The 14,801-nt window shown below is 43.1% G+C and overlaps 1 protein-coding gene across 9 annotated transcripts in view; it reads right to left on the reverse strand.

Moving 5' to 3' along the window:
* The window catches only part of PARP6 (poly(ADP-ribose) polymerase family member 6), a 30,062-nt gene that overhangs the window by 9,426 nt on the left and 5,835 nt on the right, over positions 1-14,801 (reverse strand). For 7 of the 9 annotated variants that reach the window (XR_015252790.1, XM_086711122.1, XM_086711120.1 and 4 more), the window contains 14 exons: positions 14,200-14,397; positions 13,503-13,580; positions 12,649-12,743; positions 12,161-12,221; positions 11,830-11,920; positions 11,312-11,378; positions 8,605-8,754; positions 7,258-7,468; positions 6,685-6,738; positions 4,759-4,854; positions 3,785-3,877; positions 3,019-3,144; positions 1,677-1,742; positions 699-766 (listed from right to left, as the gene is read on the reverse strand). Coding sequence is in view for 8 of the 9 variants with exons in the window: in XM_086711122.1 (XP_086567248.1) it covers positions 699-766; positions 1,677-1,742; positions 3,019-3,144; positions 3,785-3,877; positions 4,759-4,854; positions 6,685-6,738; positions 7,258-7,468; positions 8,605-8,754; positions 11,312-11,378; positions 11,830-11,920; positions 12,161-12,221; positions 12,649-12,743; positions 13,503-13,580; positions 14,200-14,202 (1,259 nt within the window). In the remaining variant the exon portion in view is untranslated. The remainder of the gene's footprint in view (positions 1-698; positions 767-1,676; positions 1,743-3,018; positions 3,145-3,784; positions 3,878-4,758; positions 4,855-6,684; positions 6,739-7,257; positions 7,469-8,604; positions 8,755-11,311; positions 11,379-11,829; positions 11,921-12,160; positions 12,222-12,648; positions 12,744-13,502; positions 13,581-14,199; positions 14,398-14,801) is intronic. The other 2 variants (XM_086711125.1, XM_086711124.1) reach the window with 1 other exon arrangement.

Raw genomic sequence — 14,801 nt, forward strand, 5'->3', positions numbered from 1 at the left:
CTCAACATGGGAGCATTATCTCATATAGTGGATACAGTTTTGTTTTGTTGTTGTTGTTTTTTGTGCTTCACCCATTTACTTGTGATGCCATCCTGGATACTCTATGCCTGGTCATTCCTGATGCTAAGAGGGAGCATGTTGTATTGAAAAAGTACTGATGTCAATGGCTGACTAGGAAAAGAAGGGAAAGCTATGTCAGGAAAACAACAGCAATCAAGATCGGGGAAGGAGGGCAGAGGGTGGAGGGCAGTAGAGAATGTTCAGAATCTTTGTTTGAAGGGAATAATAATAGTGCCTCAAGGCTCTGGACAGTGTACATCAACAGGGTAGGCCTTGAGACAGGGATAGGGAGCAGAAGGGGGAGACAAACCTCTCTGTATGCACAGAAAACTTAGTTGAAACAGTATTAACTCCTACATGCAAAGGGTACTTAAAAACCTATTGGGAAACAAGAAACACCTAGAGAGAATCTGAGACATTGTGTCTGAATTTGTGAGCTCCCACTAAGCTCTGAGTTCTTATCAAGGCAAAGTATATCAATAAAACCCCAAGAAAAAACAGCCAGAATCTCTATAACCTCAGGAAGGATGCTGGAACCGGCTCTAAAAGAAGTTGTAGGTTCCATGACTAATTCCATATCCCCCAGCATCCCCACCCCCAATCCCTGAAGGACAAACCATTCTATTCACATTACTTACCACTGCAAGAGAGGATGGGCCAAGGGATCCAGCTTGTCCATCTGCTTCTTGATTTCTAGATATGAGCCCTGTTAAGACAAAGGTCATAAAGTTACCTCCCAGGAGAGGTGAGAGCCCTCCCACTTTTGACAGACTAATCAGGGCCCAGGGCAAGGCAGGCACTGAAAGCCACACAAAGCCAAGAGGAGATAGGGTTCCCACCCTTAAGGAGCCCAGTCAGATTGGGAAGACTCATAAATAAATATGAAAATGACTGAAAATGCTTACAAAACAACATGCAGGTGGGTCTCCCTCATTTTACGCAATTCCTACAACTCTAAAAAGTTGACTTTAAATAAAAAATAAATAAAATCAATGTCCCAGAAAGATTAGGCTAAGGAATCCTGTGGTAAAACTTTACATAAAGCAAAGAGTCCTTCTGACAGTAAATCATCCCTCCTAGGTATATCTTATGTGTTAATCTGAACTGTGATATATAGGATTTGCTGAGAAGAGGCCCACCTGTAAATGTGAGTACAAATGAATGTCTATTCATGCAGAGATTGCAGACGAGGGGTGGGGAAGTCTGGTGAGGGGCAGCCTTGAGTCAAAGGATGGTCACTGCTCCATGTTGCTGCCCCACCCCTAGAAGGACAGAAGATGTAGGCCCCTGGGGCTAGTTCCTTACATCCAAGCCCCCTCCTCGCCCTCCCAACCCTGGGCAGAAGTCTTTCCCTCACTTCTCTAATTCCCTAAGAATTATGGGAAAAACATTAAATATGAACAACTTGTGAAGGAATTGGCAGCAAAGGTAAAAGTTGAGAGAGACATCCGGAGTGAAAAAGAGAGTAACAGAGAACAAGGATTGGGAAGGCTGAAGAGGGAAGACTAAAGAAAACTCAGTGAGGAATCTGAATAGCATTTCTAAATCTCCATTCCACTCCTATGGATTCCAAGCACAACAGGGCACTTAAGCAGGACAGGCAGAGGGCAGAATACCTGGGTCATCTCCCGGATGGACATCACACTATCCAGAGCTTTTTGAAGTCGCTCATAATTCTTCTTCTGTGGGGAATCAATGGGAAGAGAAGACCCAGATGAAGAAAAGTGGAGGAGAGTAAGATGTGATGAAAAGGAGGGCCAGATGTACAAAAGAGGTCTAGGCCCGAGGGAAACAGTATGGCATGTCATGGAAAGAACACAGATTTAATGTCAGACAGTTCTGGAATCACATGCTAGTTCTCTTTTACAGCTAGAAGTAATAAAGTAAGTTACTTAACCTCTTAGAACCTCAGTACCCTGTGTGTAAATGAAGATTAAAATTCCCACTACACTCAGAGATCATTCTGAGGACTAAATAACATACGTAAAGAACTAATATAGTGCCTGATACATAGCAATAAGAGTCATAGTGAGGCACTCTGCTAGGTACTTGTGATGGTTAATTTTGTCAATGGTTAATTGAGTTGATCTGATGGGTCATGGAGTGCCTGAACATTTTGTCAAATATTACTCTTGGTGTGTCTGTGAGGGTGTTTCTACATGAGATTGACTTTTCTATCAGAATGAGTAAAGCAGATTGTGCTCCCCTCATTTGGGTGGGCCTCACTCAATCAACTGAAGGTCTGAAGAGAACGAAAAGGCCAAGTAAGAGGGATCTCCCTCTGCCTGACTGCTGGAGCTAGGGCACTGGTCTTTTCCGAACACTGGACTGGAACTGAGAAACCGGCTTTTGGGGGATCTCAAGACTGTCAGCTTTTGGATTGGAATTTATACCACTGGCTCTCCTGGGCCTCCAGTTTGCTAAATGCAGATCCTTGGGCTTCTCAGCCTTCATAACTACATGAACCACTTCTGTATGCTAAATCTCTTTCCATAGATATCTCCTACTGGTTCTGTTTCTCCGGAGAACCCTAGTACAATACTTTACATATGTTATTTCTCATTTTTATAACAATCTGCAAGGTAGATATTATCCCCTTTTAACAGATAAGGAAATTGTGGTACCAAAAGGTTAAGTGACTTTTCTTACACCATTCAGCTAGGGAACAGTAGAACCTCAAATGGAATCCAGGTCTGTCAGGCTCCAAAATCTATATTCTTCCCTAGTATAACATAATAATTCTTCTCCCCTCCTTCTAACAAACTCAGTTACTTGTTCACTAAAACAGCCACAGCTTAGGGTTTAAGAGTTCCCAAGAACCAAGTGTTCCATCCCTTCTGTCCCTCCTTCCAAGCTGTTATATACATGAGAATGGCAGCCCATAGTCTCCCACTCTCTTTTATTGTTTCTATTCCTTTTCTATTTCTATTCTATTACTTTCTTCCCAAGCAACAATACCTTGGGGTTAAAGGCCAGAGTCTTGGGATCAGTGGGGTCCACCACAGAGGGATAAGGCTCAAAGATGATGCTCTTTCTAGGGGACTCCAAAGCTGCCCTACACATGGCCACCAGCAGATCCACCACCTTAGGCGAAAGGAGAGAAAGGAGGCAGAAGCTAAAGGGTTTCCCAGTGCTGGGAGTCACATGGTATCCAACATAGGTCTGTCCACCTGTTGGAGGCTCTCAGCATTCTCTCTGCTGTTCTTTTTAATAGCAAACACGTTTATGTTTTTTTCATTTGAAAATACAGGCGGTTCATAAAAATTCAAGTAACGATGATTTAAAAAATGACTAAGAAAAAGATAAAAATCATCCCATTGCCCCCAGACAAATCTCATTCCTCACAGGTACTACTGCTAAGTCTGAGGTCTACCCTTGCAGATAATTTTTCCTATGGAAATAGTTATCTTATTAAATAGGCAATTAAAAAAAAGAACTATACTGCGCATACTGTTGTCTTTTCTTTTTTATATATGTTATAATTTTCTACCCATAAATAATAGCTGTATGGTATTTCCACTGTAAGGACATACCATGATTTCTTTAACTGAATCTTCATAGATGGAATCATATCGATTCTTTTTTCGCTATTACAAACAACAGTATTGTGCACACCCTTACATATGAAAGCATTTCTGGAGGTTAAACTGCCAAGGAGTGACATTGCTAGGTTCCCTCGCCTTTCTTGATGCCAGCTCCCCAGCAGCTTTTCCCTCTCCCATACCTCTGCTCCAGTAGCAACCTCCTCTGCAGCTCCGGACATGACTCCCAATGTGTAGAAGGAGAAAACACACAGCTCACGAGTACAGACGGCTGGCTGAACAGACATATTAAACAGAGAACAGTGGCACAGGGTGTGCAATAAGAAGGTGTCATAGGGAGACAAGGACAAATCTGACCTTAGACAACTCTAGAACCAGGTAGGAATTTGGGGCCCTCTACGTCATGAAAAAACTATAAATTAGTCTTAATTAAAAAGCCTTACTTGTAAGATTCACAGTTAATGCTGTCTCCTCTCTGAAGCCTTCCATGACTTCCCTAGGTAGTTAGATGCTCTCTCTTGTGAGTTTCCACAGCACTGCTCATATCTCTTCTACACACTGACAGTGCAGTGTCTGTCCACCCACCTAGACTTGGGAGTCCTTGAGGACAGCTTCATATGCAATCATCTTGACCAATATCTCAATATCTGATCCCTATTTTTAAATGTTGGGTGGGGATTATATCTGCAATAATATTCATACATCCTTGGGGTTCCTGAGTGGCTCAGTTGGTTGAGCGTCTTACTCATCATTGATTTCAGCTCAGGTCACGATCTTGCGGTTCACGGGATTGAACCCCACATCAGCCTTGCACTGATAGCACAGAGACTTCTTGGGATTCTCCCTCCCTCTCTCTCTCTGCACCTCCCCTGCTCTCTTTTTCTCTCAAAATAAATAAATAAATAAATATTTTTTAAAAAGGACCACTGGGGAAGTGATAATAAATATTAAAAAAAAATTTATATAGCCTCATATTTCAAAACAGGACTGCAGAGATTTGTTTTCTGAGGCAAAATAATTACTTCTAGAGTCTCAAGAATTACGGACAAAATTCTACCTTTACCATAGACCCAGGAAGAAAGGAATAAAAGAAAGATGAGGATTGAAAGCCTTGACTAAGGGTCTAAGGAAGAGGGTCACAGATTAGGACACATACCTTGAGCATGGACCCATTCTGGAAGACATGCTGCTCATCACACACCACGCAGTACTCATTCAACGTTGGAATCCTCTGCTCTGCATACTTCATGATCTGGGAAGAGAAGACATTGTTACTAAGTCTTTTTGGAAGTGCAGACACAGATATGGGAAGCAATTTGAGCTTCTTTTCCAACCATTCTCTCCTCTCCCAGCCCTGTGCGTAAGGCAGACCTATTCTTGGGCCCTGCACTTAGTTTAACTGAGGGCCTAAATCTAGAGCTACAGCTATATATTATAGTAAAAATAAGACCAACCATGGTAGAAGACCTGAGTTAAGATCCTGTCCCCTCCCCCCCCCGACCCCCGCCACACTACTTAATAGCATATATAACTTTGGGCAAATTGGTTAACCTGAGCCTTGGTTTCTTCATTTATAAAGTGATATTATTCACCTCATAGAGGAACTGAGATTACTGAGAAAATTTTCATGAAAGTGTTTTATAAATATTAACATGTACTAACCGAACTATTAACCTTAGTTGTAGTAATTAAGACTGTCCCATGATCACATGGCAGGAGGCCTAAGAAGCCATTTCAACTACCCAGAACAATCAGCTTATCCACTGGTCAAAGCCACAGATACAACTCTTGTGCTGGGAAGAAAGCAAAAAGCTAGAGCTCATATGGCAATACGCTAAATAATTTTTTAAAACACTCTGTCTAGGGGCACCTGGCTGACTCCGTTGGACACATGACTCTTGATCTTGGGGTCATAAGTTCAAGCCCCACGTTGGGTACAGAGCCTAGTTTAAAAAAAAAAAAGAGGGGCGCCTGGGTGGCGCAGTCGGTTAAGCGTCCGACTTCAGCCAGGTCACGATCTCGCGGTCCGTGAGTTCGAGCCCCGCGTCGGGCTCTGGGCTGATGGCTCGGAGACTGGAGCCTGTTTCCGATTCTGTGTCTCCCTCTCTCTCTGCCCCTCCCCCGTTCATGCTCTGTCTCTCTCTGTCCCAAAAATAAATAAACGTAAAAAAAAAAAAAAAAAAAAAGAAAAGCAAACTAAAAACAATAACAACAAAACCACGCTCTGCCTTAACATGACTTTTCAACCAGGTACGCTTTTGTATAAATCAAGTTCTTCCCATTTCACATACTTTTGGGCCGGTAAAGGAACATGTAAGGGCTTTTATTCACTCAGGTGTACTGAATGCCTACTATGTACCCAGTTTGGTGAATGGTCTCCTTGATTATGAGGTAACATAAAAAGATTGTCTTCTCAGACCCTAAACGTCAACAAGGGAGATGTGGCATGTATACAAATTAATTACAATTCAAGGCAGCATATGGTACACTGCACATAGATGTCATATAAAACAAAAAGCATCTTAAGAGTTCAGTGAGAGGAAATATCACTTCCAGCTAATATGGTTGGAGAAGAATCTTATGGCTAAGGTACCAATGAGCCTTCACTGCACCAGGCAGATATGGGGAGGAAGGCCCGTGGGGGAATGCTATGAACAAAGACAATTAAGATGCAAAAATGAAAGAAAGCAGGTCCAGGGAATACAGAGGTTTTAAAAGGAAATCACCTAATAGTAGCTGAGCAGTGGAAGAGATCTAGGGAAAACTGAAGACCACTTGATCAAGGATGTTGGGGATCATAAGGAAATCAGTGCTAATCCCTCTCCTATCTTGACATCTATGCACTTAAAATCATTTGATCGACATGGTCTGTCAGTGTTGTCTTCCCAATAATGCTGTAAGCTTCTTTAGGATGGGAACTGTGCCTTCTTTTCTCCTATCTACACAATACATAGTACAGTTCTGGGAGCAGAGCAACTCAGGAAATATTTGTTAGCTGACTGAGGAGCTGGGAGATGTTAGGGGATCAGATGGGTCAGACAACAAGGGAATGGCTTAGGAATGAAGCTTTGAACTCAATTACCTGGACAAGAAATCCATATTCCAGAGTAGGGATATTCTTGCAGTGACCACTGACCTGATGAGTGAAAAGACAGAATTTATGAGCCTCCTATGAAGCAGGTACCTAGACAGACTTCACACTCATCACCTGAGATTCTCCTGAAGTAGCTACACCCTAGCTCTGATTAGCCTCAATAATCCCAAAATTGAAGAGAAGACCTTTAAAAATTTTTGCCAAAGGTTCTTGAAAAGGGCTCACCTGTCCTTAACCTTTTTCAAAGTAGGTGGACAGGCTAATACAGCAGCTGATGACCAAGTCCTAACCACAACCTAATAAAATCACACATGACATCTTAAGATGCCCAAGCCCAGACTCCCTGCTTCATGGCTTACAATCAAAGAAGCTTGACAGACAGTTTAGATGTTTTCAGCTTTTAAAAAATGTTCTCCATTCCACCCATTCATGGTAGAGTGACCAAGTTTGATTTAGGATGCCTGAAAAACCATAGTCTCACCTCACCTTGAGAAGCTATACTCCCACGTTTCCATTCCCACCCTCCTAACACCCAAGTCAAACCCTCCCCAGCCCATGTACCAAAGGAGAGGTCCGTGCTGGGGGAGGGAGGCCCACGTGCTGGGGGCACAGGAGACCTGCCTGGGGGCTGGGAGGGTAGCCAAACACCTCCACTTTGGGGTTCTTCATGGTGCAGGAGATAGAACGGTTCATGAGGCGCCCAACTCGAAGCTCGGGTACACCCAGTTTGCCTTTCAGCATGGAGTCCTGTATGATCGGGAAACTGGGAGACCTGGACAGAGAGCAAAGGGAAGTGATAAAACTGGGATTCAGTATGAGCCCCAGAAGAACACTGGAGATAAGTGCGTCCTAAGCCAGAATGGGTGAAGGGACCTACCTAAGCCAAAGAAGAACTCTTATCTGAGGGAAGTTACACCGGATCTTAAACACTTTCTTTTTTAAATGTTTATTTATTTTTAAGATTTTAAGAGAGACAGAGTGTGAGTGGAGGAGGGGCAGAGAGAAAAAGGGAGACACAAAACCTGAAGCAGGCTCCAGGCACCCACGAACTGTGAGGTCATGACCTGTGCCAAAGTCAGACGCTTAACTGACTGAGCCACCCAGGTGCCCCAGATCTTAAACCCTTTTAAAACAAGTAAATCACAAACCTGAATTGATTTTTATGTCATTATTTGTGTGTTCTTCAGATTGGAACATGGGAGGACAGGCAGAGGCAAAGTCTCAGTCAATCTCTACAGCAGCTAGGCCAGGTAGGGAATGTTCCCCTGGACAGGATGCCTGTTTAATTTACTCAGTGTGTGTATGTGCGTGGCGTGTGCATGTTTATATACACATGAAAAGTGCTGAGTACTGTACTAAGCAATAAGTAGTTGCAACCCAAAAAAGCCTGATGTCTGTCTGTCAACAATAGTGCCTGGGAAACTATAAATCTGGGTTTGTATTTGCCTTTGGGAAGATCAGAAGGCACCAGGGTGGACAATGTAGGCCTGGAGACAGAGAATGGACAGTATTTATTTCCAAAAGTTAGATAATCAATCAGTGTGCCCTTTCATGAGAGAAAGGAGTTGGTACCTATTCTCAGACTCTGCCTTCTTAGTAGAGGGCATAATGATGAGATTCAAAGAAAGAAAAGACAAAAAATTAGCATACATTTCTGCAAAAACATACCATGAGCTAGGTACTGTGTTTTACATGAAGGACAAGGTATGAATACTGGTGTCAGAAGTACAAAGATAAAGACACCTAGGGGACAAGACTATGTAGGTCGGTGTTAATAGTTAAAGGTGCAGAATTCAGAGGACCTTGGGAGAGGGCAAATAGATTAGTGTAAGTAATCAAGAAGGTGGGGTGGGAGCTCAGACAAGACTAAGGTCATTAGAGATTATCTGCTCCTCGGGGAGCACTTACTTGGGGATGGGTGAGAAGATGCTGAGGCCGGCTCGGAACTTCTTGATGGTACCACTTGCCTTGAACCAACTGTGCCTCTTTTCTTGCTGGGTCTTCAAGAAATCGTTGCTGAGATGTTTCCATTGTTGGGATGTGAACATACCCAGGATCCTAAGGAATCAAAGACAACAGGCTTTACAAAACTCAGGCAGGGGAGTAGGTCAAGAAATAGAACTATGAAAAGCAACTAATCTAAAATTCAGACCCAGGGATGGTAAAACTAGCTGTGGTGGGGGAATGTGTGTCTGAAGACCTCGCGATAATGACCTTAGCCCATGGAAATGTACTCTCCTGAAGAACCTCTTTACCTGAGGGGGTAAATACCTACTTCCATTACTTAATCTAATAGACCAGAACAATTCTGAGATGATTAGCCTTTAGTGGAAGGCTTGAAAGCTGAGCCTTCAACGGCCATGAATCTGGGAATTTATTGCCAAGAATGACTATACTGAGAGTGGAAAGGGGTAGTGGGATGCAATTGGATACCACCCTCTACCTTGTGAATAGTGAAGAAAAGGAGTAGGTACATGAGGGGTACTGACATTGTTAGCAAAAAAATTACATCCCCAAACTTATGGCTTCCAATTTGAGCTGGGCCCTCCACTAGCCTTGCCAACCCTTTCATGTGTCTTTGATGAGTTCTCTCTGGCATTACTCTTAAGCTATTATTCCAAATCCTTACTGCCTTCATCAACCTCCTAACTTCACCTATGGCTGAGAATCTCTTCCTTCTTAACAGAGAAAACTGAAGCCATCAGTTACCAGCTCCCTTAATTTTCCAACCCTACTACAAAATCTATTTCTATTTCTACTCTTACCTCAATCCCTCCATTCTCTGAAAACAAGATGACCCTTCTATTAATATCTCTATTTGTGTTCTAGATCTCATTCCCTTCTTGCCTCTTTAGGGATCTTGATCCATTAATCATATCCCTCTCCTATCAGTTCCTTTCCTAAAGTCTACAGAAGTTTCAACTTCCTATACCTTGATCTAGCTGCATTTCCTTCCCCTCCAATCCTCACTTAAATGTCTCAGTCCACACTTACTATATCTACTTCATTACCAACCACTCACTTCTCAAGTCACTGTATTCTTGTTTCTACCTTCACTTCTTCACGATGATTGCTCTTGCCTCCATGCTAAATCTAACAAAAACTCTAAGTTCTCTTACTTATCCTCTCTGGCATCTGGCCCTCCTTGTCTCCTCCTTGCCTTCTGAGACACCATTCTCTTCCTATTCTTCTCCAACTTTTCTGACCTACCTTCAATGTTTCTTCTTTCTCTGACCACCCTGCTGGTTTCTTGGGTATTTTGTCTGGATGCTAAAGGGTGTTTTGCCTTTGATCTTATTTTCTTTTCCATGTTCTCCCTCAGCAATTTCATACTCTAAACTGGTTGTAATTTCCATCCATACACTAAATATATTTTCAACCCTAACCTCTGTTACGTATCTATGTACTGAGTACCTCCACTTGAATATCCCAAGGCTACCTTTAAACATGCTTAAAATGAAACTAATTATCTATCCTTATCGCATAAACCTGTTCCTCCCCTATTTAAATTAGTGGTGTTACAATTTACCCAGACATCTAAGCTGGAAACCTAAGAGTAATTTTCTACTATTCTTTGGCTCTTATGACTACACACGACATATCTGAATCAATCTTCAAGTCTTACTGATTTTATACCCCACAAATCTCTATAGTCCACCTTTCATCTCTATTCTCACCTATAATCACACTTTGGCTCAGGCCCTCATCATCTCATGTCTGGATGTCTACAAAAACCTCCTAGACTTTTGGTCTCTTGTCTCACCCCCTCCTACCTATTTTACACAGTGCTACTGGAATCATTTCTCTAAAACTCAGTCTGACCATGGCCTCTCTTTGCCTAAAACCCTTCAATGCTCCCACTGCCTAGAAAATAAAAGCCCAAGATCCTCTCTGATTTGGACCCCTTCCTACTTCTCTGACTTCAATTCCTACACTCTCCCCTTGTATTTTCCTAGCAATATTTAACTACTTGAAGCTTCCTACACACAGGCTGCTTCACCTGACTGTGCCCTTGCAAATGTTATTCATGCTCAGAATCTGTCTGCATGGGCAACTCTTACCCATCCTTGAAAAGATGAATCATCTTCCTTTCATTCATTCACTCATAGCCCTCCACCCGCCACCAGACTGAGTCATTCCTTCCTCTACATTCTTTCTAAACCTTATATATTCACTTGTATTAGAACATGTATCCAATGGACTCTATTTGGAACTTCACTGAGTGTAGAATCTGTAATTCATTTATTTCTCTTTGTATACCAAGGCACTCAACATATTTCATAAACTATCTGAGCTCTTAGAGCCCCACACTGAGAAAACCACAAGAGAAAATATGAAGATCAAGACCTTAACTCCAGAGTTGTACTTTTCCTTAAATGGTAAGTACTGATGAGCCCCCTCTCACCTCCAGAAGCCTCAAGGCCAGACACCCCAGAACCAGAGGCTCTTCCACCTAACCATAAATTTGGCTTTCCAAATTTATTTTAGTCTTTCTTAGGCCCATCTCAGAAAGATATTTTGGGGAGGAAACACTGCGTCCAAGGGTCTGCCTGTCCATCCGTATGTCCGTCTCTTTCCCTCATATGTCCATAACCAGAAAGATCAAAGTTCTTACTTTTTCAGCTGAAGACCCAGCCCAAACCCTTCCTTATTCGATGGCTGGAAAACCTCAATTGACGGTTCTGCAAAGAGAAGAAAAAGCTCCTAGTATGTACATATCTCTATTTTCCTGGGAGTCCAAAGCCCCAATTCAGTGGATGAGCTTCCTCAGATTCTAAGGGTACTCTAAACAATAGTGATGGAGAAAGAAAACATCTGAAGCAGAGAGTAGATTCTGGGAGCTGTCTGACCCATTTCAAATCACTTCAACTTCTATGAGGACGTTGAAGGGAAGGGAAGGAATAAATAATATCTGGGACCAGAGAAAACAATTTCATTAACCAAGAAGGCCTTTAGGGGATGGCTATCAGGTGACAGGGAATGCATGAATGACAGCAAACTGAAAAGCCCCCACCAATGGCCTGCAGTATATACCCAAGAACCTTATTCTAGCTTTTCTCTGGCTCAGTTAACTTAGGACTTTGGATTAGACCACACTTAGAGCACCTACTTGCCCAAAGTCACTGCCTTTACCTGGTCCATCAAGGTACTGGGAAAGAGAAAATCGCAGCCTCAACACAATAGGTTCTGTTCGGAGGACTTTCCAGGCTGTAGAGACTTCCTCCTAAAAGAGTAAGGGAGAGTTTCCAGTTTAGCAACAGAGAGGAATGGACTTGGAAGTTTTCCCTATATGACACACACATGCACATGACAGTACACACCACTGTCTGCTGATGGTCTAGGAAAGACAGGGATGAAGAATATGTGCTCCAAATGCAGCACTCAGGAACAAGACTCCTGGCCTACATGACAAAATCCACAAGTCCAGCTAGACATGTTGTTGGCAGGTACTAGCACCACTTACATCGAGGAAGCTGATGTTGATGTGGAGGTCAATGTCCACGTCATCGATAGTTCCATATTCTCTACAGAGATACAGGTGAGATTCATTAAGGGAGAAAGAAGGGAACAGAGACTGAGGTGGAGGGAGAACTGAGCCTGGGGCCAGGGGAGAGGGAAGAGTGGGAAGTAGCTCTGTATCTAGACTTAGCTGCAGCCTCAAGCCACTTACATGATCAGGGCTTTCTCCAGGCCAGAAGCCTTTCTTACCTCAAAGATGAAACTATCAGCCTAGAGGGATCTAGGATAGAGGAAACTGCTGAAAAAAGTGGCTATACTTCCCCAGTCACCACTGTCAGCTAAGCTTAAGTATTCTGAGAAATTCCCACTACCTATCACTAAGCTCATAATTTATCCATGTCCACAGACCCCCTATTATACCCTAAAAAGAAAAAACCTTTAGCCTCTTAACAGCTCAGAAAGAAGTGGCTTGCTCCTGAAGTGGGGTCCCACCTGATGGATACAGAGTTCTCACTGTAGATCTCCTTCACGGCTTCAATGTCTGCATCAAGCTGTGGGTGTCGATATAGGTCAGCCGCACAGCTCCCCTGAGTCAGCAGCAAAAATGGTGGGGAGGTTTGGGAGGAGGGAAAATAGAGGGGGAAAGAGAGACATGAAAAATAAAAAGAACATGAACACCAGGAACAGGAAAATCAAATGGCAGCAGTACATATAAGCAAAAGGCTGCTCTTATGAAGGAGCTCTTGATGGTGGCCCTAGCCACCAATCTTTGGCCACAAGTATCCCTCCATCTCCACTCTAGTAAGCTTCTATGAACCAATTGCAGGCTTTGCTCAATGAGTACACAGCCTTAAGTTTCCAGCTTTTCCTCTCAGACCCTGACCAGGGATACTTAGGTATCCCTTCTAGGAGAACTCAGAACAGGCTGAAGAGTACAGAATTTAACTCAGATGGTTCTGTGCAAAGAATCCAACATTCCTGCTCAGGACTGTGCCCTGGGGAGTGATGGCATGAAGCAATCACTGGCAGGATATCTTTTAAAAATTTGACCTTGATGAATGAAATGACAGCTACTGGCTGGTGAAGAGTCAAAAAAAATCACTATTTCTAACCAAGAACACATGGGGTAGCCTCCACGTACAGAGAATGTAGTTTACTCTGGGAAAGGAATGAGCTCCAGGTAAGAGCAAGAATATGAAATCAGCTCTGGCAAGACAATGCTCAGACTGCACCAACATCATATCCTCATCTTATGTCTGCTCCAGAATAATCTTTCACTACTTGGTAAATTCAGAGAAGCACACATTTAGACTATCCAACATGGGTCTTAGGGGCTGTAATCTCACCTGAACTCCATAGAGAAATTCCTCTGATTCATTATCTCCCTCCGAATCATCATCATTCCAGAACTGGCCTTTGATGTCCTAGCGATGAAAAACAAGGATACAACCCTTTGCTGGATCCCTATTATCCCATGGAGCAGGAGGGCGATAGGATACAAAATAGATTCCCACAAATAATGGGAGGTCCTTTGGGATAGAACAACTGAGACCCTATTCCCTATACTCCCTTCACCTCACTCTTCTGGAGCATTTCAGTCTCTTCCTGAATCTGGTCATATCCATGGCCTACCTCTGACCTTGGGAGGGATGGAGGAAAACAGGGCACTGGAATTTTGGCCCTCTTGATTGAGGCTCTGGTAGCCAGGGGTGTAGGGATGCAGACTTCAACGTCGATGTTGGTTCCTGGGCATATCTAGGTCCTAGCACAAGTTGGCCTCTTCTAGATCATTACCCCAAAGCAGCTCCCATGCATACCTAAGCTCTTTTATTACTCCCTTCCTCTTATTTAACTCCCCTTCCTTGCCAAGAAGAAAATCCACCTGTACACACACCAAGTAATACTGTCTCCATGCTCCTTCTCCTTCTTTCAACTTCAGATAACCACTCTACCTTTCAAAAGGGTGGGAGGGAGAATAACAGGAAAAGGTGTCCCATCTATCCCCTGGATGACCAGTCAGAGAGGTGGGAAGTCAGTTCTCACCATTGGGTCAGTGGGTCACACACAATCCCAGGTCAGTGCTAGGCAGCACCCCTCCATACCACCAGCTGAACCCAGGCCAATGGGATGGGCATTTAGGAGGCCACAGAGGGAGACAAGGGAGGGGGTGATGTCAGGGGCTGACTGTAGATCTGCTGGGGATGGCAGGCTCTGCTGTTGTGGTGATAACAAGTCACTGTCCTGTGGAAAGTAGACAACAGTTGGTTTCATCACCACTTAATAGCTAGATGGTATTTACACAGGCACACATGTTTATGGATACACTTTTATTAGACAAATATACAGACACTTGCACATAGAAACATACTTGCATGCATGTACACATACTTATACACATAGTTTTTTAAAGATAATGAACCATGAAAGCACTATACAAACATGAGACACTACTGTTCCATTTAAGCTTGAGAGTTGGGATTGGAGCAAGTCCCTGCTCTAGATCATAATGCATATCAACCCCTGAAGCCAAAAGTGATGGTGACAGGAAAAGACGTTACCTACTTTGTCTAGTTAGTTCATTTTGGAAAATTCTTCATAGTACCAACCCCCATTAGAATCAAGATTCTTTTAGAAATCTTTACCCC

This window comes from Puma concolor, chromosome B3 (assembly GCF_028749965.1).
Source record: "Puma concolor isolate L17-30 chromosome B3, mPumCon1.1.hap2, whole genome shotgun sequence".
NCBI lineage: Eukaryota > Metazoa > Chordata > Mammalia > Carnivora > Felidae > Puma > Puma concolor.